At 40.8% G+C, this 23,874-nt stretch overlaps 1 protein-coding gene across 2 annotated transcripts in view; it reads right to left on the bottom strand.

The window, feature by feature from the left end:
* LOC134309788 (guanine nucleotide exchange factor VAV3) overlaps positions 1 to 23,874 on the bottom strand; it is a 142,237-nt gene that overhangs the window by 36,581 nt on the left and 81,782 nt on the right. For both annotated transcript variants that reach the window (XM_062991102.1, XM_062991101.1), the window contains exons 5-15: positions 23,437 to 23,542; positions 21,156 to 21,248; positions 20,875 to 20,943; positions 19,324 to 19,427; positions 18,800 to 18,899; positions 16,187 to 16,282; positions 8,111 to 8,179; positions 4,983 to 5,069; positions 4,326 to 4,411; positions 4,094 to 4,226; positions 1,565 to 1,674 (exon numbers count right to left, since the gene is read on the bottom strand). In XM_062991102.1, coding sequence (XP_062847172.1) covers positions 1,565 to 1,674; positions 4,094 to 4,226; positions 4,326 to 4,411; positions 4,983 to 5,069; positions 8,111 to 8,179; positions 16,187 to 16,282; positions 18,800 to 18,899; positions 19,324 to 19,427; positions 20,875 to 20,943; positions 21,156 to 21,248; positions 23,437 to 23,542 — 1,053 coding nt within the window. The remainder of the gene's footprint in view (positions 1 to 1,564; positions 1,675 to 4,093; positions 4,227 to 4,325; positions 4,412 to 4,982; positions 5,070 to 8,110; positions 8,180 to 16,186; positions 16,283 to 18,799; positions 18,900 to 19,323; positions 19,428 to 20,874; positions 20,944 to 21,155; positions 21,249 to 23,436; positions 23,543 to 23,874) is intronic.

Genomic DNA, 23,874 nt, shown 5'->3' with positions numbered 1-23,874 from the left:
GGTATTCCTAATAAAGTGCTCAGTGAATGTATTTGTATCAGTAATGTACTTATTTATGTATTTATTAATAATAATATAACAAAGGACACCACTTGTTTTAAAGGGAATCCTTTAGTGTAAATAACTACTCACTATGTGTAAAATTTTTGTCTAACAGCTCTAAGTCTGTATCCTGCATTTTTTTTTTTTCCAAGGTTTTTACTTAGTTGTTTTTTTTTCTGTTTTACCACCTTCTCTCATACTGCTATAACAAGTTAATTTCCCCAAGGGGATCAATAAAGTCTTATCTTATCCTATCTTATCTTTGTGAAGGTTATGTCACTGATATTTGGCGTCACTGATATTTGGCAACCCTGATCATAACAGCATTTAAAGATAAAACAGAAGCTGAATAAATATTTTTTAAAACATGCATTCTGTCTTTAGCTTGTATCTTTTTCTGACTTCATGATTGACCAATCTTGCAATTTCACATTGTAAAAGTTGGTGCCCTAAGCAGAAAACACTTAGTACGTGGACCTTAAAGCAATTTTTGTAATAAGATGATGTGTGTGTGTGTGTGTGTGTGTGTGTGGGCGTGTGTGATGAAAGATCATAACTGTGCAGTCTCATTAGATGACAGCTCAACTAAATATATGTTAAACAGGCAATCCTAAAAATCACACACATACGCACACACACACACACACACACACAAACACTCACACATACACAAACAGGCACAAACACAGACACACCCACACACATGCACATGCACACATACATGTAGACATACCCACACTGATTCACACAGAAACACACCCACACAGAAACACACGCAAGCACATACACACACACAAACCAGACACACACCTACACCTGCTCTCTCACAGACAGAAACACAGACACACAGCAACACACACACCCACAGAAACATACACACAGCCACACCCACAAAAACATACATACAGACACACACACATAGACAAACACACCATAAGACACCCACAAATACACAGACTCACACACAGACACTAACAGACAGATTTGACTCTTCTCTCAAACATAGACACACACACACACACACACACACACACACACACACACACACACAGAAACATACATACACACAGACACACACATACACTCACATATACAAACAGATAGACACACACAAACCCAGACACTCAGACACCCACAAATACACAGACTCACACACACACAGATTTGACTCCACTCTCTCTCTCTCTCTCAAACATACACACACACACACACACACACAGAAACATACATACACACAGACACACACATACACCCACATATGCAAACAGATACACACACACACAAACTCAGACACACAGACACACTCAGACACCCACAAATACACAGACTCACACACACACAGACTTGACTCCACACTCCCTCTCTCAAACACATACACACAGAAACATACATACACACAGACACACACATACACCCACATACACAAAGAGATACACACACAAACTCAGACACCCACAAATACACAGACACACACACAGACTTGACTCCACACTCTTTCTCTCTCAAACACACACACACTTACACAGCCATGCCGAACTGCTCAAGCCACTTTTTCTTCAGCTCTTTGGTTTTGAAGAAGAACTCAAAGCCGTTCTGACCCTGATTGTGAGTGAGATAAAATCCATACGACCACTGCAACAAAAAAATTAGAACATTATTTCTGGCCCATATTGACTCTAAACTCTTAGATGAGCATTTTAACTGACTGTAATGAGAAATATGATTTGATTTTTTAACTGAACCGAAACTGGTGAACTCAGTTTACCAGTACAAACCCCCAGGTATAACTGTTACAGCTGCTGTGGGGGTGAAGATAAGTATCTCAGGTGTGGCCTCTGACTGAGGTTCCCTCAAACTGATAGACTGAACTCTCTGGCACTGGACCTGCTCCTACAAGCTGCTGGTGATCCCTGTATAAGCGTCCCATTGAAAAAACGGCTGACCTTCAACAGAAGATTATGCATGGGGCGATAGCTACAAACAGACATCGGGTGCACCTCGATCCAAGCATTGAAAACAGCTGTACTTTTTGAGTACAGTGTAAACGTCTCACCAGCTTGTTGCTTTTTTTAACATCTTGGTTTTCAGCCCTGGGTGAGACTTTCTCACTGCTACTTTTCATCCTTGGGCCTAAAAATGTGTCAAAACACAAGAATCTGTAGTACTTCTAAATTTCATATCTAGTATAGCAAAATTAGCAATTTGGAAAACCAAGAAGAACCAAATGCTGAGACAGGGAGCAGTAGCCTGGTGGCTATACAGCTCTGGATAGAACATGTCTATGATTGAGAGGTGGAATGTCTATCAGAATTTGTGGGAAAATAAATGGGGTTCTGTGTACTATATACAGTGGGGCCAAAAAGTATTTAGTCAGCCACTGATTGTGCAAGTTCTCCTACTTAGAAAGATGAGAGAGGTCTGTAATTTTCATCATAGGTACACTTTAACTATGAGAGACAAAATGAGAAAAAAAAATCCAAGAAATCACATTGTAGGATTTTTAAAGAATTTATTTGTAAATTATGGTGGAAAATAAGTATTTGGTCAATAACAAAAGTTCAACTCAATACTTTGTAACATAACCTTTGTTGGCAATGACAGAGGTCAAACGTTTCCTGTAAGTCTTTACCAGGTTTGCACACACTGTAGCTGGTATTTTGGCCCATTCCTCCATGCAGATCTCCTCTAGAGCAGTGATGTTTTGGGGCTGTCGCTGGGCAACACGGACTCCACAAATTTTCTCTGGGGTTGAGGTCTGGAGACTGGCTAGGCCACTCCAGGACCTTGAAATGCTTTTTACGGAGCCACTGCTTCGTTGCCCGAGCGGTGGGTTTGGGATCATTGTCATGCTGGAAGACCCAGCCACGTTCCATCTTCAGTGATGGAAGGAAGTTTTGGCTTAAAATCTCAAGATACATGGCCTCGTTCATTCTTCCCTTAACACGGATCAGTCGTCCTGTCCCCTTTGCAGAAAAACAGCCCCAAAGCATGATGTTTCCACCACCATGCTTCACAGTAGGTATGGTGTTCTTGGGATGCAACTCAGCCTCCAAACACGACGAGTTGAGTTTTTACCAAAAAGTTCCATTTTGGTTTCATCTGACCACATGATATTCTCCCAATCCTCTTCTGGATCATCCATATGCTCTCTGGCAAACTTCAGATGGGCCTGGACATGTACTGGCTTAAGCAGGGGGACACGCCTGGCACTGCAGGATTTGAGTCCCTCTCGGCGTAGTGTGTTACTGATGGTAGCCTTTGTTACTTTGGTCCCAGCTCTCTGCAGGTCATTCATCAGGTCCCTCCGTGTAGTTCTGGGATTTTTGCTCACCGTTCTCATGATCATTTTGACCCCAGGGGATGAGATCTTGACCCCAAGGGAGATTATCAATGGTCTTGTATGTCTTCCATTTTCTTACAATTGCTCCCACAGTTGATTTATTCACACCAACCTGCTTGCCTATTGTAGATTCACTCTTCCCAGCCTGGTGCAGGTCTACAATTTTCTTCCTGGTGTCCTTCGACAGCTCTTTGGTCTTGGCCATGGTTGAGTTTGGAGTCTGACTGAGGCTGTGGACAGGTGTCTTTTATACAGATAACGAGGTCAAACAGGTGCCATTAATACAGGTAACGAGTGGAGGACAGAAAAGCTTCTTAAAGAAGAAGTTACAGGTCTGTGAGAGCCAGAAATCTTGCTTGTTTGTGGGTGACCAAATACTTATTTTTTTATTTATGATGAAAATTACAGACCTCTCTCATCTTTCTAAGTAGGAGAACTTGCACAATCAGTGGCTGACTAAATACTTTTTGGCCCCACTGTATAAGGATGGAGACCTGATCTGGAGTTACAAGCACCCAGTCTTTTTAACATCGTAAATAAAAGGAATGTGCAATAACTTTCTTCTTTTCTCCCTTCCTCATTTTCATCAGCACTGTTTTTTGTATTTTCAAGGTACTTTTTTGACTTTCAGTAAGTGGTTTTTTTTTTTATAACTATATCTCTCTCTCTCTCAATCATTCCCTCTCTCCTCATGTTTTTCATGCAGTTCACCTTGCGGTTCTCCTTATCTGATGTGGGGTTGTTTGTTATCTTGAAGTTGTGGAGGTCGATCACCTCCTTCATCTCGTACATATCTCCTCTTCTCTTACACACAATAACAGCTGCATCGAATAGGAACATGTGTCTGGAGAGGGAGAAAGAGAGAGAGAGGGAAGAGAGTGAGCAAAATAAGGGAGAATGCATGGGATATAGCTTTTTGGGGAAAGGTGGGGGTGTTACTCACCTGTCCTGTTTGGTTCGTTTATCCACTGTTGAGACTCGAACTTCGCCGTCACCTTTAGGTCTCCCAAAATTACCTAGACGCTGATTCTATAAGAGGAACGAGATCACCCAATGTGAACCAAAAACACTCAGAAAAACAGACTGAACAGAAGTTCTGAGCTTATTTAGCAGTGCTGCGGGTCTCTGCTGATTGGTAAAAAGACGACACAGTCAGAATAAATAAATGCTGAAGAGGCTGGCAGCTTTAAGTCCAAGAATTGTTGTGAAGACTCTGATCTTAACCCCATCCAGCACATTTGGGAGATATTATAATGGACATTATGTTTGTGTGTAGGTGTGTGTGTGTGTGTGTATTTGTGTGAGAGAGAGACTTGAGGGTTACAAGCCTTGCTCAGGGGCTTAACAGTGGCAACTTGTTAGTGATGGGGCTTAAATCAAACAACCTTCCACTCAACAGTCAAGTACCATAACCCCTAACTTTTACCTAGTAACCCATACATCAGAATTAAACCACAAATTATGTGATTCACTTATGCAAACAAATTTGCAAAGAAATAGGGGGATATTTTAATAAGGGCAGTGGGAACATTTCCCATAATTCCCAAGGATTATACACTTGTGTTTGTGTGTGTTTGTGTGGGTGTGTGTACAATCTTACGAGGTTCTCAATGGATTTCTGATACTGGTCGATCTCCCTCAGTGTCTCATTGTCTCTCTTTACCTCGTTCACATACTGCGCCAAATCCTGCACACACACAAACACACACAGAGTTATACTGTATATAACACACTTTTCTCCTCTGTTTATGAATGTAAATAAATCACAGGTGCTCAGGTGGCGCAGCAGTAAATTATGTTTGCCCACTATCGCTGAGATTCACAGTTTAAATCTCTAACTGTGTTATCGGCTGGTCATGTGTCTACATACAGACATGACCAAGGCCCCACGATGGATTGGTGTCATGTCCGAGGCGTCAAACCGGACCCACTGCAACCCTGAACAGAATAAATTAAAATTAAAGTACGCTAGTGCACCAGAGGTGGGCTGGGCTGGGCAGCAGCATGAACGGGCGGCAGCATGAACAACGATTGGCTGTTGTTCAGGGTTAGAGGGTAAGAAAGTCAGATCATAGGTCCTCATAACTGGTGCAACTGCGGCCCCTGCTGGCTGACTGATGGCGCCTGCACAGGGCTGAGGAATAATGCTGATGGGGGTGTGGCCCTCCATACCCAGTGCCCGTCAAGTGTATGAACTCGACTCGTGCAGGTGAAAAATGCAGTCTGTACTGACTGTACGTGCCGGAGGCGGCGTATGTCAGTTGAGAGGCATCCTCAGTCAGCGGTGAAGGGTTGAATCAGTATAGAGGACATAATCAGGGTAATTAGACATGACTAGATTAGGGGAGAAAAATTGGGGGAAAAATAGAAAATTCAAAAAAAGAAAGTGAATAAAGAAATCACTGAGGATTAATGTACTGTACTTTAGAAGTACAGTAAGAGCAGCATGATGGCACAGCTGGTAGAGTGGGCACTATATCTACATCAGTCATACAGACCTGCATTTAGCTGTTTATTCACCATGACTAACAGCTTCATCTCGGTTAGGGTTGTTATATACCAAACCCTGGGTGCATGCCAGGAATACAGCCCAGAATTTGTACAGGTTTCTAGAGCAGTGGTCCCCAACCACCGGTACCTGTCCGTGGGTCATTTATTAACGCACAGAAAGAATAAATAATTAGAAATTGCAACGAGCAATTAAATTTCCAGTACTCTTGGGGTGTTAGTGTCTCTAATAACCACTAGGTGGGAGCAGCATCTCGTTGCACCGAAAAAAGCGTTCCCACTGATTTTCCATCCTATAGTTCTTCTATTTTAAATCCTCCTGCCCCTGCCAGTCATACCTGTCAAGTCTCCCGTTTTGGCCGGGAAACTACCGTATTTTACCCCTCTTTCCCGCCGTCTTCCCGTATTAGTATTTTCCCGTAAATTTCCCGTATTATTTTATTGTGGTATCTTCAATCATCACATCCAAATATAATATATTTAAGTGTCTTTATTATTAACTAACAAATCTCAGATAAGCAATAAAGTCATGTGCAAACTCTCAGAACGGTAACTTTCTTCTGACCCTCCTTTAACCGCACCACAACAATAAGTGCCTCCCACAGGTTCAGCTCCCCATTACAGGTAAGTATTTTTATGTTTCCTTTACACAATACTACAATTATAATTTAAAAAACATTCCTGTGCCTCTCCAAACTGAAATGTCACTAACTTCGCGAGAACTGCCACCCAGGCTGCTGCAAGTGGCAGTTCTCACGAGGTCAGTGCGGACAGCAGGAACAAACCTGGAACAGGGAGAGATGGATGGATGCAAGGAGAGAGAGGGCATTCCTGCCAAAAAAGTAAAGACTGCATGTAAATATCTAAATGGGACATCAAATTTACCTTTCTAAAGAGGAGCAGGATGGGGCAGAGTTATGCATTCTGTAAGGTTTGTAACTGTGTTTTCATTTAGGCTGTATTATAAGAATTACATATGTAGGAATGTCCACAGCATTTCAGTGTCAACAAAGGTAGGCCTATCAGATTCTGATCATCTAATTGTAGTTTGTAAGTGGTTTACAGGTGGTTATTTTAGATTTCTTGTAAACCTGTCTTAAAATGTAAGGGATACTGAACCTCGGTTGGGCTGGTGGGACGGCTCGAAGCGCGCGGCGGAAAATTTCCCTTATTTTTAAATCCAAAACTTGACAGGTATGCTGCCAGTCCATGAAATTATATCTCATATGAAACCGGTCCGTGGTGCAAAAAAGGTTGGGAAGCACTGTCCTAGAGGACTGCTACACAGGCACAGCAAGAACAAATTAAATTCTTCATAGACATTGGCCAGAGATTAGGATCAAACCCAGGTCCTCAAGACACCACCCACTCTACCAGCTACGCACAATGCAGTAACATACCCCAAACAGGATGCCAATCCATCCCCACACCATCATGTCTGCATGTAGACCCCTAACTAGGCAATAGTACAGCTGAAGATTTAAACCCTGGATCCCAACAGTAGAGGGCTACCAAAATCTACTGTGATATTTACTGTAATACTGTAAAATATCATTTGAATAAAAATATCCTAATTAAAGAAAATAAACATAAAAAATAATGAATTAATTTCCTCCTCTGTCTCGCTCTTCTTCTCGCTGTCTGTCTCTCTCTTAATCAGGATTGCTCACAGCAGAGGCACTTGAGGAGGTTAACCGTGTCAGCATCACATCCTAATCAATGCTAAGTGGCTAATTTAGGCTAATGAACTCATAAGGCCCCTCTTGGAGCTAACAGCACTTACACCCCTCTTACACTGTGTGATTTAACTTCATTATATATCACACACTTCTCCTAATCACCAAAGTCAAGAGCAGCTGATTCTCTCTGGAAATATGAAAATCACGGTTTGGCTGTGTTCTAAATCACACACTTCGAATACCTTCAATGTAAGTAGTGTTCATACTGGGATAATCAGTAAGATGTAGCATACCATTACTACTAGTAGCTAGGCCTGTATATAAATGGCATGCCATGGCGTGTTGAACGCTACATTTTCAAACCCCATTTCATACCAAAGGTGTTCACTGGGTTTGAGGTCAGGACTCATGATTGATTTCGTGCACCTGTTAGCAATGAGTGTGGCTGAAACACTTAAACTTAATAATGAGAATAGGTGTTCAGAACAGTTTTGCCTTAGCATAGTTTACATGCATGTTGTATGATAAAAAAATGTTGTACCTTCATAGCATCCAGGGAACTGCGCAGGTTGCTCTTCTCCAGCACATCATTTGTGTGTTTAACTAATTCCTGTCCAAAACACAACAAGCAAATAAATATGAGTGTGGAAATGCAAACTATATAATATATAAATATTCCTAAGAACTTTATATAAAAGGCTGCAATGAATTTATCTACAACTGTGCTGAATAAATCAAATAAACATATGCTGATATGATCCTACGAACATGAGACTCTGGTCATATGGAGTAGAACTCTAAAATATACTTGGGCAACACAGTTCCAATAAATAAATGATTTCTCTCAGCTGCTTTCATTATGGCATTACCACAGCAGATCAGGGCTTGATACCAGCACTGAGGTTGCACTGATACATGTCCCCACAATGGCTTGGTTTATGTAACACACGTGCCTTATATATTTGTGAGCCCAGCCCAAGATTTGAACCCCCAGAACACAAGCACTACTGCAGATGACAGGCCATTCAATCCCTTCAACTGTATACAGTAAATGTAAATGTAAATGTCAAACATACAGTATATTTGGGAAAATAGGAACTTCAAACATACAACATTGGGAACACAGGTCTGAAAATATGGTCCCTATGAACATATGAATGTGGGAACTTGAGAAACAAGAAAATAGAACCTGGTAACAAAAAGAAATATAGGAATAAAGAATTTTGTAAATATGAAAACAAATGACTCAAAAAACCCAATATTCTGGGAAACATAGAACTATTAAAAAATGGTGCTCTGTGAATGTTAAACTAGAAATACAGGACCCTTGAAATGTATATATCTGAGTAAGTATGACTTCAACAAATAAGGAAACTAAAAACACAAAATCATTAGACTGGGAACTGCAGGAACACAGGACTCTATGGACACAGGAACCTAAAATCACACTCTGGAAACGTTCTTCTTGTTTCCCAAACCTTTTGGAAAGTTGGAAGCTTGGTTACCATGTACCATCTCAAACACACACACACACACACACACACACACACATCTAAGTCTGGAATGGAAATGAGAAATAAAAGTAAGCAGTAAAAAAAGAAGGGAGATTGTGAGATTGCCTTCTTGTGGTGGGTTTAGTAAAAGGGGGACTGGGGCTATGCTGAGGGATAAACAGGTGTGTGTGTGTGTGTGTGTGTGTGTGTGTGTGTGTGTGTGTGTGTGTGTGTGTGTGTGGCTGATAAAGCTTCCAGCTTCTTTTTGGCATTCTGCAGAGACTGCCACCCAGTACTGCACAGCAGTTAAATCCCCCTAAACCCATGTGTTATCACCTATGAGACGCACACATCTTATTTTATATTTTTTTCTTCATGTAGAGAAAGACAGGAAGACAGAAAGAAAAAAAAGAGAGAGAGACAGAGAGAGAGAAAGATAGAGTAAGAGAAAGAAAGACAAAACAAGAGAGAAATGCAGCATAAAATTTTAGGAAATGTGTGTTTTTAATTCAAGATAAACAGATTGCATAAAACATTTTAATATAGAAAAGACCTGTGCTGATAATCTGTACAAAATGACCAACCTACCTACCTACCCACCAAGCTACCTACCTACCAACCAAGCTACCTGCCTACCTACTTACCAAACTACCAACCTCATTACCTACCTAGCTACCAAATCCTTGTTGGACCCTTGTTGCTGTGAGGCACCCACTTTACCTTCTATGCAACCATGCTGCCCACTAATCCATTATTTCGCATTTGATTTTAATAGCCAAACTGTCATATGATTGATTTATCTGTGTTCTCTCTGTGTCCTTGTGAGTTTTTTGCCAGATTGTTCTAGTTTTCTCCCTCAAATCCAGATACATGCAGTGAAGCCAGTTGGAGCTACTAAAACTTTCCTCAAGTGTAAGTGTGTGTGTGTGTGTGTGTGTGTGTGTGTGTGTGTGTGTGTGTGTGTGCACTCTATACTCACACCTGCCACCAGGTGAGGATCAGTGGGTGACCATGTCTCATACACACACTCACTCACACACACACACACACACGCACACACAAACTGAACGTTTTTACTACCTCATTAATGTAAATATTATAATTTTTATTGTTCTTATTTTGCACTGTTTTTATTAATATTTTATTCTATTTGATAATATTTTTGCACATGTAACTGTTTTGTATATATTTGTTCTTTTTTATTGTTATTTTTATTATTTCTCCTTATTTGGAATGTCCTTATTTGTCATTCCAATAAAGCTTCTTTTGAGTTTTGAGAGTGTGTAAATTTGGGACAAATCTTAGGCTCATCACTGGTAAAAATGGGTGCCTCTTTACAAATGGGGACAAACACTCATGTCCCCAATTGTAAAACACCCATTTTATGATGGAATCATCCCCTTCTTGCATTGCATTGTGCCTGATTGAAGTGTTCTCAAGTAACTGGCAGTGAGAGAAGCCCCTGTGTGCTCCTGTGTGGGGAATGGGGAAATGGCAGACAACAAGCAGTACATAACAAGTGCTAGCAGGAAGAAAAGCAGCTGTATCTTTCTGACCCAAGTTGTATTGCGCCTATAAGTTGTCTCTAATTGAAGAATGAATAAATAATGAAGTGGAAATGTAGCCAAAAAACATGCTAAAAGCACTAATTTGTTAGCACGAAAATGCTGTTTATTCGCCATGCTTGTTAGCAATTAGCCTCTGTTTTTCTGTACAGTGCCCAACGTTAAAACAGGTTAGTGTGCAAGCAGTTATTATGGTGTTGGCCCCACTTTTCATGGCCATAAATAACATGCTTATTAAGCTGGGTTGTTAGAACCAAAACAGTTTGTTTGTTATGGTTGTTAGCACTTAGCCCTTCGTTTGTCTGTTTAATGCTTAATGCTAAAACAGGCTAATGTGCTCCACCTGGGTGGGCAGGGTTTTCAGTGGTGCCACAATCCAGATAGCCTTCGTTGCCCAGTTCTTTTTTAGCTTGCAGATGGCTACAAACCAGCGGGAAATTACGCTTTGGCCCATAGATGAAGCTGTGCCCTACACTGAAGCAGCTGTTAAAGGAACAAATCACAGAAAACATTACTGTCTTTTTGTGGAAAAGTATATACAAAACCTGCAAGGAATCTAGTCACTGTTCATTAAAATTAACTCGTTGTAAGGGCAAGCATGCACCCCAGAAATTCCAACGAACGTGGGTTGCAGTACGGGCTACTCCGAGAGCAAGCAAACTTTGCACACCATACAGAGGTAGCCCAAGAAGTGTCTGGAACTGTGGTAGCTTGTTATTGGCCAACCCCCCAAAAAGCAAAGAAATTCATATATTGTATTTATTGTCAAGGCTTATATGCAAAGAAATCATTATGGAAACGTGAAAAACTGCCCAGTGAAGTCAACCAGTCCTTTTAAAGCCATTTGTGTTTTCTGCTATGGAACTGCTCTTGAAAACTTATGAAATATGGGGAGTTCCACCCAACAATTATTTTCTCTTTGCCCATCCAAAGACCCTGTCTGCTCTAAGAGGGAGAGATGCCATTTATAAATATTCACGTCTGGTTCCCTGAGACCATTTTATCCACAAGGCTGAGAAAACATATTGCCACCATGTCCAGCATTTTAAATCTAGAGGACAAAGACGCAAACCAGCTTGCAGTGTTCTTAGGGATGACGTGTTTCCAATGGGAATATTACAGGCTACCAGAGGAAACACTTTAGACTGCTAAAGTTAGTAAAGTACTAATGGCAATGGAGAAGGGAACTCTAGAAGATTTCAAAGGAAAAGGTCTGGATAAGATCAGTAAAGATCAGAAGGTTAGTTAAAGGTTAAGTTTATTTAAATCTATATAAAGGTGGGATGTTACTGATGCCGTATTTAATCTTCAGAAAAACTAGACATTGTACCATGCAGTGGTGAAGAGGAGAAGGAGAATGAACAGGTTTTGGAAAGGACCCCTAATACTTAGAATGCCATGTCGGTATCATCTTATACTGTAGCAGCTTCAAGACCACAGAGAAAGAAAGGTAGTCATAGAAAACTGCACAAGCACATACAGTATATTTCTGCTACTGCCTGGTTGCCTGTAACATCTTTTCGCTTTATTTTCAAGAAGATGGGAGGCAGATGAGGTGAAATCCCTCAAGAAACAACTCATGCAATACATCACTATTTGCAAAGTACCTGTTAAGAAACAAAGTTCTAAATTCACTTTGGGCTGACACCTTCAAACTTAGGCAGGCATATGAGCCTGTTCCCCTTAGATGGTTCATCAGTAGGGGTGATTCTCCCAATGGGTGCCATCTGGATATCAAATAAGAGGCCCTCTTGCTGGGCATGAAGACAGCCATAGCTTACCCTAGTAAAATTTATCCCAAAAGATCCCAGATTTTGTAGAAGTCAAAAATGCTCTTGGGGCTATCCAGCATACCTCCTGCCTGGGTGTATGTGTGTGTGGCCTGTGATAGCCTGGCAACCTGTTCAGGGTGTCTTCTGCCTTTCTTCAAGTGAATTGTACCCACTGTGACTTGACCAGGATAAAGTGGTTAAACAGACAAGACAGATTTATTTGGATTTTGGTTACATTCATGACAGAACAGTTAGGTTACACGATTCATTAGATCATGTTCAATTCATGTTCATTTAATGGCAGGACACCCCCTTTATTTCCCAATCTATTCATTTTCAATTCCTGATTGTGTATCCGCTGCCACAACCCCCAATCTGATCAAGGAGAGCTGGATTACAACATGTCCAATCTGCAGGCGCTTCTTATCACCTGCCAGTGTTGGGTTCCCACACAAAGCCATATTGTGTACAGAGAGCCAGATAAGTTTTAAATGACCAAACCAGTCCCTGACATCTGTAGATCAAATATCACAGCAGCAGCAGGAAGAGACCCAGTCTGACCTTGCCTCCCTCAAACACGACCAATTATGTTTGTGTGGACGACATTTATCTCTTCCTGTCACTGTGTGTGTGTGTGTGTGCGCGCGCGCTTTTTTTTTAGATGGTGTGGTGCATGGCCTAGTGCAGAGACTATAAACTGCATGTTATGTGTGATGGACAGCTAGTGATTCACTTTGAATATTTATAACAGAATACATTTCCACTTCTGTTTTTCAAACACGAACCCAAACGCAACTGCTGTGAGAATATGCTGCCATCTACTGACAATTTAAACACTGGCAGTGTTATTTTGTCATATTCTTCCTGCCAACACGTCTTAAGATGTGTAAAAGCACAGGGTTGACGTTGTTGCATTTTTTGGGTTCAAAATTCTTTGGTTCAAAAACAGTATGTTTAACCTCTTCTTCCACAGCCATGCTGTTGTAATGTGTCCAGCATGTTGTTTTTTTCATTCTTATAAATTACCCTTTCCCAGGGCACCAACATCCCCATATCATGACAAACCCTGACTTTCAGACTTGTTGATAATACCAGTCCTTTTATTCTTTGGTCCAAAGCACACAATGATGCGTGATTTGTTTTTTAAAAAACTGATTTGTCTGACCAAAATACACATTTCCACATATATCTCTAAATCCAGAGAAGTTGATGCCGCTTCTGGACATGATTAACATAAGGTTTTCACAGTAAAGTGGCATTTGTGAATGTTCCTCCATATTGTAGTGCCTGGCAAACCTTTGCCAATGTAATCTTTTGCCCATGTTGTTTTTTCACCTGATAAATGATGGCTCTTGATCAGTGGCGATTTCTCTAAGACTGCAAGGGAAGCTCAGCCTCCCCTAAAATGTCAAAACTTAAATGGTCAAATATGTACAGTTGTGTTAACATTTCATTGACTACAAATGCGTTAGAACACGTTCATCTCGAAAACGAGTTCGTTCAGAATCAGCTACTTATCACAAATCGACTGACTCGAACTTCTCATACATTCCCGGAGCGTCAATGCATTTGCCCGCAGAAGCTGAGCGTCTCTTCACTTCAATGGGGCTGCATGGAAGGGTTTTTTTTTCATTGCTTCGAAACTCGCCGGTCATTGGATAAATGCCACGATTTTGTCCCGCCCCCGGATGCTGAGCGTCTATGGGGGTGAATGGAGCTGTGGGCGGGTCTGGACGCTGGGCTTCTGCAAGATGATTGGAGGATCAGTCGAAAGGCTGAATCCCATTTTGATTGACAGCTATTTTGAGATCTACACCGTCACTTAATCACTGGGAGCTTCAGTCATCGCGGATTTTGCGAGTGAAGTCGAAAGACAAACTGCAACCCACTTCAGGCCATTTTCTTGAAAAGGAACGGAGGGCAGAATTTATGTATAAATAAATTGACAAATTTTATGATGTAAGCCGACAATGAGCTTCCCCTCTTTGAAAGACCAGCAGCCGCCACTGCTCTTTATGCAGTGCTGTCTGAGGGATCTTAAATAATGGGTGTTCAGCATAGGTGCGCTTTTGCTCTTTACACACTGATATTTCTCCAGATTCCTTGAATTGTTTAATAATTGAGGGAAATTTTGCAAATCCTTTCCAATCTTTCTTTGAGGTACATTGTTTTTAAACATTTTAATGATTTTCTCATGCATTTAATGACAAACTGGAGATCCTCTGCCCATCTTTGCTCCTCAAAGACTCAGCCTTTCATGGATACTGCTTCTGTACCAAATTAAGATTACCTGTTGACATCACCAGTTTAAAATAACATAATTAGGTAGTTTTCTTTCTTCATTACTAGCCCTAATTTATTTTATTTTTATTCTTAACCACCAATCTATCCTGGTGATGGTGGCGGTGGGTCCAGTTTTCTCAGAATAACTGCGTACAATGCAGTAACACACCCTGGACAGGATACCATCGCACATCTTTGAGGCATAGCCCAACCGTCAGAACTGCTGGGGATTCAAACCCTGGATCCCAGAAGTAGTTGGCTGGCAACATTTATAGCATCCATGATAAAAATAATAAACAGGTTCATTTTTATCATCCATCTTGTCAAAATTCCCTGTACATCTATACTGGTAGAGTTAAACTGAATCAAAGTTTGGATAGACTGTGACTTTGCAAACACAAGTGATGATGCCCTCTCAAACCCAGGATTCAAACCAAATGTTAAAAAGGCCAGGTTTACACTGTCATTTCAATCTTTTTATTAGATCATTACAGATCACACTAAAATAGAATAGTCAAAAAATAACTTGCGTTATTTTATGACACACCATGAAACATAGTGTTATATTATACAAATACGTCATCATGTCATGTCATCAATCAGTGCTTACTAGACTTATGAAAAATAGTGCCCTCCAAATAATGATAACAATGTATTGTCTTATTAATACATCATTTAACAGGCAAGAAGTTTAATTCATGGTTGGGACGGCACGGTGGCACTGTCACCTCTCAACAGGAAAGGTCTGGGTTCAGTTCCCCAGCTGAGTGGCCATGGTCCTTTCTATGTGTATTTTGCATGTTCTCTCTGTGTTCACATGGATTTCATCATGGTGCTCTGGTTTTCCCCCACATGTCAAAAGACATGCAGTTAGGCCAACTGAAATCACTAGAAAGTGTGAATGTGTGTGTCTGTCCTGTGATGGACCAAAACAGATAATGAATGAACGAATCATGGCTTGGTGTGTTGTGGACCTACAACATGTAGAGACCAGCAGGACGCATGGATTACAGAATCATGCCCACCTGCCATGCCATTATGGCCATCAGAAGGGCATAAAGGCGTAGATGACCGGCAGTGGCATTTTGTTTAATCAGGAAGCTGAGAGTCTTTGTTGGTCACCTTGCTGTGGGTTCACTGCATTTTGCTGAATGGTGTTCGACACATACAGGTTCTGCGAAGCCTTTCATTTTGCATGTTGTTCTGGTATGAGTGCGGCAGGTGCAGCAGTGTCGTTGGGATATTCTAAATCCTGTTTAAACGTACTGGCCTCTTTATTAGTAACACATACTAGGGATGTTTTCTTTTTTGTATACAATTTGCTTTATCACAACCCGCTTTTCTGTTTCTTAAACATTGACACTGAGGTGTCAATGCATAAAGTGCCCAATGAGTGGCATTGATGTGTGCGAGTTGATTATGTTATATTTGTGCCTTTTGAGTGGTGCAACACACACACACACACACACACACACACACACACACACAAACACAGAGTACTGACCTGTAGAAGCAGGTGATACTTCAGAACCCTCTGCATTGGGACAACAAGAAGATCTCTTAATGTAAACTTTCCATTGTTCGCTCTTTTTGAACAGACCTGGCAACACATATTGTATAAATACAGTGAGCAGTGTAGGCTATGAGGTAAAGTTGATTTGTACTTTAATAAACTGTTCTTAAAAGGAACTTTAAATGTAATGAAACAAATAAGACATGTTTGTTTCTTTATATGTATAAAGTAGTTTGACATTTAAAGCCCTGAGCCCACAGATACACCACAGATATTAGTGTGAATAATTACACAGAGTTCCAACTTTCACCTAAAAAGGTCCTTTTATTTTTAGATATAATTCAGAACGGTGGCTCGGTGGGTAGCACTGTCGCATCACAGCAGTAAGGTCCTGGGTTCAATCCCCAGGCGGGGCGGTCCGGGTCCTTTCTGTGTGGAGTTTGCATGTTCTCCCCGTGTCTGTGTGGGTTTCCTCCCACAGTCCAAAAACATGCAGTCAGGTTAATTGGAGACATTGAATTGCCCTATAGGTGAATGGGTGTGTGTGTATGTGTGTGTGTGTGTGTGTATGTGTGTCTGCCCTGCGATGGACTGGCGCCCCGTCCAGGGTGTTACTGTGTGCCTTGTGCCCATTGAAAAGCTGGGATAGGCTCCAGCTACCCCCCCCCCCCCCCCCAACCCTAATTGAGTAAGCGGTCAAGAAAGTGAGTGAGATCTAATTAAATGCTTTACCTAGCTGCACAACTAAAATAAAACTTGAGTTGTTGTGCATGCTAATGCTAACCACTCTCTTCATTTCATAAAACAGCATCATCCTTTCTGATGACTAATCAGGATGTTTGTAAGTGTCTTGCTCAGCCTATGATTTTGCACAGTAGAGTAATTTTTTAAAGGTTTTTTGTGTACAAAACATTCTTTCAGTGAATTGAATAATGACAACCTTTTACTCGCATGGAAGTCAGTGCTGTTTTTGAAATGTGATGAAGGCTGGTAATATCTAATGGTCATATCTATGGTCAGTGGTATGTGAACACTCCTCCTAAATATTGAGCTTTTGTGTTTTACCCACAAACACACCCATATGGAGAACTGTCAGCTAGAGCTCAGTATTGAATACCACCTCAGACACAAAATAATCTTCAGAGGGGTGCTCAGGTGGCTCAATGCTCAATTAAGCTAGCCCATCCTCTCTAAGATTTGGCCAACAGTACCACTGGGGATTCCAGAGTTAGTGGGCTAGCATAATTTACCGCTGTGCCATCTGAGCACCTGTACATAAATTAATGGTTTTATTTGATTCTAATACTAATACAGAGGAAAAATTGTGAATCATTAGTGGTTTAAGCCAAAGCCTACAGTGGAGCACATCAAGCTGATGCATGCCCAATATATACATTACAGTAAAATACTGTGAGACTTGCAGGCGCTCAGGTGTTCAAATTTCAGTGATGCTTTAGGCCCACTGGATGTCTACATAGACATGATTAGCTCTGTCCAGGGTATCTTGGCTTGCACTTAGTGTTTTCCTTGGAACTGTAATAATTATGGGTACCAGAGTCTCATGTTGTTCTCTGCAAAACTGACATATTACTATTAATGATTTCATATAATTTTCTAACATCTTTTAGTTTTTACCCTGTGATTTTGACAGTAATCTGTTTACTAAGTCTGAAGCCTGTAATGTTTGAGACTGCCATGCCAATGCTGCTCCTGCTGGATATAATGGGCATCTGCCATTTCTGCACTCAAAACTCACCATTAGACTTGACCACAGACAGGACTAAATAATGAAAAACATAAATTCTTTTTCTTTTCTCTAGTTACAACGTTTATTTAAAATTATTTTTGTGTCTGTATGGTTTGTTTAATTCTAATTCATTTAAATGATCCTCCAGGCAACCCAAGGAGGATGGGTACATGCTTCACAGGTCCTGGATGCTGTAAAGTTGCTTTTTACACAACGTTGTAAAAAAACGCTATACAAATACATTTGACTTGACTTGAACTGGACCTGCAGTTGATGAAAATGAAATAAAAGTTTATACTGGTTGGTTCGTGTTGTTAATGGTAAAATCACAAGCAAACAGCAGAGGGCAATGTCTGACTAAAATCATTCCTTTCTAACCTATTACACTCAGCCAGTTTCCTAGACTTGGATTAGAAGAACACTTTTTTATTTTTATCAAGTGCTTTACCTTGGTCAGGTTCATGGCAGGACTGGTTCCACCAAAAAACATTGGGCGCAAGGCAGGAACACCCTTAAATGGGTGCCAATCTATTGCAGGCCTTTAGCCAAAACCCTTCCTCAGACATGGCTTATCATTTTAAATGCCGCTAAATGCTGGCACTTAATAATGGACAATAAGAACAATAGCAACAACACAAGCACCCCCCTCCATATTTTTAAGTCTAAACAGAAAACATGTCATACTTTCCTGCTAAATTACTAGAAACTAAGAATACTACAATTACTGGAAGAAAAGCAAAATCAAATGTGATTAAACATTAACAGCTCTAATGCATCAAGGACTTAGATTAATCCTTGTCCGGAAAGCCAGTGCTTAATGTGTAAAGCTAATATAAACAAGAGACTGGGTGTTTTACCTCGAGTTTTTGTCTCACATCTTCTTTATTTTTACAGATTTCATCCAGACAGGCAATGGCGATTTCTACCTGACTGCAGTATTTGCCATAGATGAGTAACCTGCAACACACAATACAACATTATATTACTTAAATATAAATTACTAAAATCTATTCACTATTATCAGTCTATTACTGAATTGATGAGACACAATGTTCTAATGTCACTGCTAGCTGCATTCACATTGTGAATGGCACTAGTGTTGGATTTACTAAATACATACACTGGTGTCAGAAAAAGTAAAACGTGTGTAAAACATTCATGTGGTAATAAACAGAATAGCCATATCAATTATACAGAATAAACTATTTAACTAAACCATTTCACATTTCATATCCCTTCAGCTTCTTTTGTATCTTCTAAGCCTTTAAGTGCAAATAATTAACGTTCATTCTAAAAGCCCCAGTTATTAGTGAATAACTGGGGCTTTGTTTAATAATGATTTAAATCATGTATTTATTACCCACAGTGAGTGATTTCTCACCTCTCCTTATAATCAATGAAGATCTGATAGAGGTTGCTGGCACTTTGGTGACAGATGGAGTTCTGGATGTCCTGCTGGAGGCTTTTGTGCACTTTCACCAGGTCCTAAATATAGTTATTAAAGATATTAGCATAAATCTGTTTATTTTACTTAATTTTTACCAATGCTTCATCCTGGTCAGGGTTGCTGTGGGTCCTGATCACTGGGTGAAATGCAGTAACACGGCCCAGACAGAACACCATATGCTCATACACTGATCAGCCATTACATTAAAACCACCTCCTTGTTTCTACACTCACTGTCCATTTTATCAGCTCCACTTCCCATATGGAAACACTTTATATTTCTACAATTACTGACTGTAGTCCATCTGTTTCTCTGCATGCTTTGTTAGCCCGCTTTCATGCTGTTCTTCAATGGTCAAGACTCTCCCAGGACCACTACAGAGCAGGTATTACTTGAGTGATGGATCATTCTCAGCACTGCAGTGACACTGACATGGTGGTGGTGTGTTAGTGTGTGTTGTGCTGGTATGAGTGGATAAGACACAGCAGCACTGGTGGAGTTTTTAAACACCTTACTGTCACTGCTGGACTGAGAATAGTCCACCAACCAAAAATATCCAGCCAACAGTGCCCCGTGCACAACGTCCTATGACCATTGATGAAGGTCTAGAAGATGACCAACTCAAACAGCAGCAATAGATGAGCGATCGTCTCTGACTTTACATCTACAAGGTGGACCAATTAGGTAGGAGTGTCTAATCGAGTGGACAATGAGTGGACAGAGTATTTAAAAACTCCAGCAGCGCTGCTGTGTCTGATCCACTCATACCAGCACAACACATACTAACACACCACCACCATGTCAATGTCACTACAGTGCTGAGAATAATCCACCTCCTAAATAATACCTGCTCTGTGGTGGTCCTATGTGGGTCCTGACCATTGAAGAACAGGGTGAAAGCAGGCTAAAAAGTATGTAGAGAAACAGATGGACTACAGTCAGTAATTGTAGAACTACAAAGTGCTTCTATATGGTAAGTGGAGCTGATAAAATGGACAGTGAGTGTAGAAACAAGGAGGTAGTTTTAATGTTATGGCTGATCAGTGTACAAAAAGGGCTATTTATTTGTCCTCATTAAATAGTACATAAAAGAATAGTGTTTTATTAGGGCCATAAAAGACAACCAGAGAAGTAATTATGTAGAGAAGTAATTTGTTCAGATGGTCAGCTCACCAAAAGTTGACAAAAGCTGCTTGAACACGGGAGTTACTGTTTGTTGCTGAACACAGCAACAAAGACCAAGAAGGAGCCCATGGAAATGTAACGCTTAATGAACTGTGGACAGTGTCATCTACATTCCAGTAGCTTTAAATTTATGGATTTTCTTTTCTTCATTTACATGACACCACAGTTCTACATACTTTGTAATGTTTGCAAATGTGGCAAACTAGCCATTATTTATATAGACTCAGAAAAGTAACCAGCCATAATGGCTACACATCTCTGTCTTATTAAAGAAGTGGCATTTCCACCTTCTATACTCACAGGAATGTTGACGAACACTTTTAGAATCTCAGAAGGAGTAAGAAACTGTTCCAGTGGCCTCATGAAAAACTAAAAACACAAGAAAACATTTTAGGTAGGAAAAACAGCATATAGTATTTAACAAGAATTAAAGATGCTCTAAATGATTTAGTTTAATAGTTGTTTATTAATTGAAAAATAATGGAAATGGTGATATTACAAGCAATGCTTTCGCTGCCCAATACGTCAAATATTTAGCAATGTAATGTGTGTGTGCGAGTATACATATAGAGTTGTTATACTTTTTCAATGGACTCCAATGTCTCACTGTACTTCTCTTCTGTCTGTTTAATCTCAGCTAAACAACAGCTCCTGATATCCATCTCCACCTGTTTCTAAAATCAAATCAAATAGCAAATATTACACACTTATTTATACAAAGAATGTAGTGTAGGTGTGGTGTGGTGTGGTGTAGTTTAACAGGTGCAGTATAATGGGTGTAATGTAATAGGTGTAGTATGATGTGTCTAGGTTGATGGGTGTAGTGTAATGGTTCTGGTATGATGGCTGTGGTGTAATAGGTGTAGCGTAATGAGTGTACTGTGATGTTGTAGTGTAATGGGTGTAGTGTTATGGGTGATGGGTGTAGTGTAATGGGTGTAACATAGTGGGTGTAGTGTTGCGGTTGTAGTGTAATGGGTGTAGTGTGATGGGTGTAGTATAAAAGGAGTAGTGTTATGGCTGTAGTCTAAGGGGTGCAGTGTAACAGGTGTAGTGTCATGGGTGTAGGTGTAAGGGCTGCAGCTTAATAGGTGTAGTGTAAGGGGTGTAATGTGATGGATGGAGTGTAATGGTTCTGGTATGATGGCTGTGGTGTAATAGGGGTAGCTTAATGGGTGTACTGTGATGTTGTAGTGTAATGGGTCTAGTGTTATGGGTGATGGGTGTAGTGTAATGGGTGTAACAGTGGGTGTAATGTTGCGATTGTAGTGTAATGGGTGTAGTGTGATTGCTGTAGTCTATCGATGTAATGTAATGGGTGTAGGGTGATGGGTGTAGTAAAAGGGGTGTAGTGTAATGTGTGATGTATTTTGTTATGAATTGACACTGCACTGAAGCACTGAATCGTGGGATATGTAGCTCCCTACTGCTGTTGTGTAGTTCTGAGCGGCTAGTAAAAAGTATCCCTGTTTATGTTAATACATCGTTTTTTCTAAATGTTATGGGTGCCACAACTTTTAACCTGCTCTTGAGCCTGATGCAGCCATTAAAGCCTGGTAATAAAACATACGCAGACATTGTAAAAATCCTTTGTTAACACTTCTCACCATAACCACTGGTAACAGGAGGAAGGAGAAAGTGTGACATTGTTTGTGGCAGCTCTTAAGAAACTTTGAAAGAGCAGGCTAACCGACTGGCTCTACTGTCACTATTCCTGGCAAATACATGCTTACTAGACAACAAACTGCACTATATCTGACTCCAGCGAGCTACCCAGTGTGAGTTCAGAGACTGTTGTGTTTAGTTTTCACTGAACCGTGGCTTATTATTCCAGACAGTGCAGCTCAGTCCGAAAGAACACGACGGCATGTGTGTGTACATTAACACTGAATGGTACATGAACTCTGTGCTTGTTACTAATACTTTTCTCCACTGATGGAGATGGTTTGTCAGATGCATACCTTTTTATTCACCACAGGAATTCACCTCTACGCTCATGCAAATATTAAGACTGTGGTCCCTAAATTCTACCAACATGTGGACTTTGCAACTGGAGGGGCAAACATTCTGGATCTTGTTTATTTAAACATTACCTGTGCATACAGGATGGCGCCCAATCCCTACCTCGGCTAATCAAATAGACCATATCTCTGTTATGCTAATTCCAGCATCAGACACTCCAAACCAGTGAAACAGGTCAAAACCTGGCCAGCAGAAGCCCTCTCTGCTCTTCAGGACTGGTCTGAGCACACTGACTGGGACACGTTTGGGGAGGTTGCAACATACGGCGATTCCATCAACATGGAGGAGTACACAACATCAGTGACTTGCTACATCAGCAAGTGTATTGTTGATGTCATTGTCTCACGATCACCACACGACCCAACCAGAAGCCATGGGTGACTGTGTTGCGTGTACTGCTTTAGGGTCTGAAACACTTCAAAGCATGTGACAAGATAACCCTGAGAACAATGGGGGCTGAACTTTATTGAGCAATCAGAGGAGCAAAGCACAAACACGGCCAGAGCATCCAAAGCCACTTCCAGAACAGTAATGACACACAGCACATGTGGCAGGGCATCCAATGCCACCTGCCTGTGACAGTGATGCCTCCCTTTCAGATGAGCTGAACAACTTCTATGCTCGGTTTGAGGCACAGAACAATATGGATGCAATAGTGTAATAAGTGTGTAATGAGTGTGGTGGGAGTAGTGAAAGGGGTGTAGGGTGATGGGTATACTCCAATGGGTGTGGTGGGTGTAGTGTAGTGGATATGGTATAACAAATGAGATTTAATATGTGTGTTGTAGGGGTGTGGTGTAATAGGTAAGGTTATGTAGGTAGAGTCAGAACGTAACTCACAGGTGGAGCGCCAGCTTCCATCTTCATCAGGTCTTCATACACCTCACCTCCATCATCATCATACACACAGTCATAAAGATCTTCCTCGTCATCTACCCCATTTTCACTGCAGATCAGATAAACAGATCATATTAATATATTTTTTAAGTGCCATCAAGTCGAAACTAACTCATGGCAACAATATGGATTGTTTTTCTCCAGTGTATACTGTCTACTGCTTGAGTCCTCAGGGTTCTTCATGGCTCATTCAATGTTCCTTTAATTGTTTTTATCCATAATGTTGATGCCCGTCCTCTTCCTCTTTTATCTTCAACCTCATCTTCTACTTTTTTTTTCTTCTTCTTCTTTCGACTGTTACCGTTAGGGGTCATCACAGCAGATCATTAGTGTCCATCTTGCCCTGTCTTGAGCATCCTCCTTTGTCACACCAAGCACTGT

This window comes from Trichomycterus rosablanca, chromosome 3 (genome assembly GCF_030014385.1).
Source record: "Trichomycterus rosablanca isolate fTriRos1 chromosome 3, fTriRos1.hap1, whole genome shotgun sequence".
NCBI lineage: Eukaryota > Metazoa > Chordata > Actinopteri > Siluriformes > Trichomycteridae > Trichomycterus > Trichomycterus rosablanca.
The sequence above is the reverse complement of the archived record's forward strand: the minus strand, read 5'-3'. Positions and strand labels throughout refer to the sequence as shown.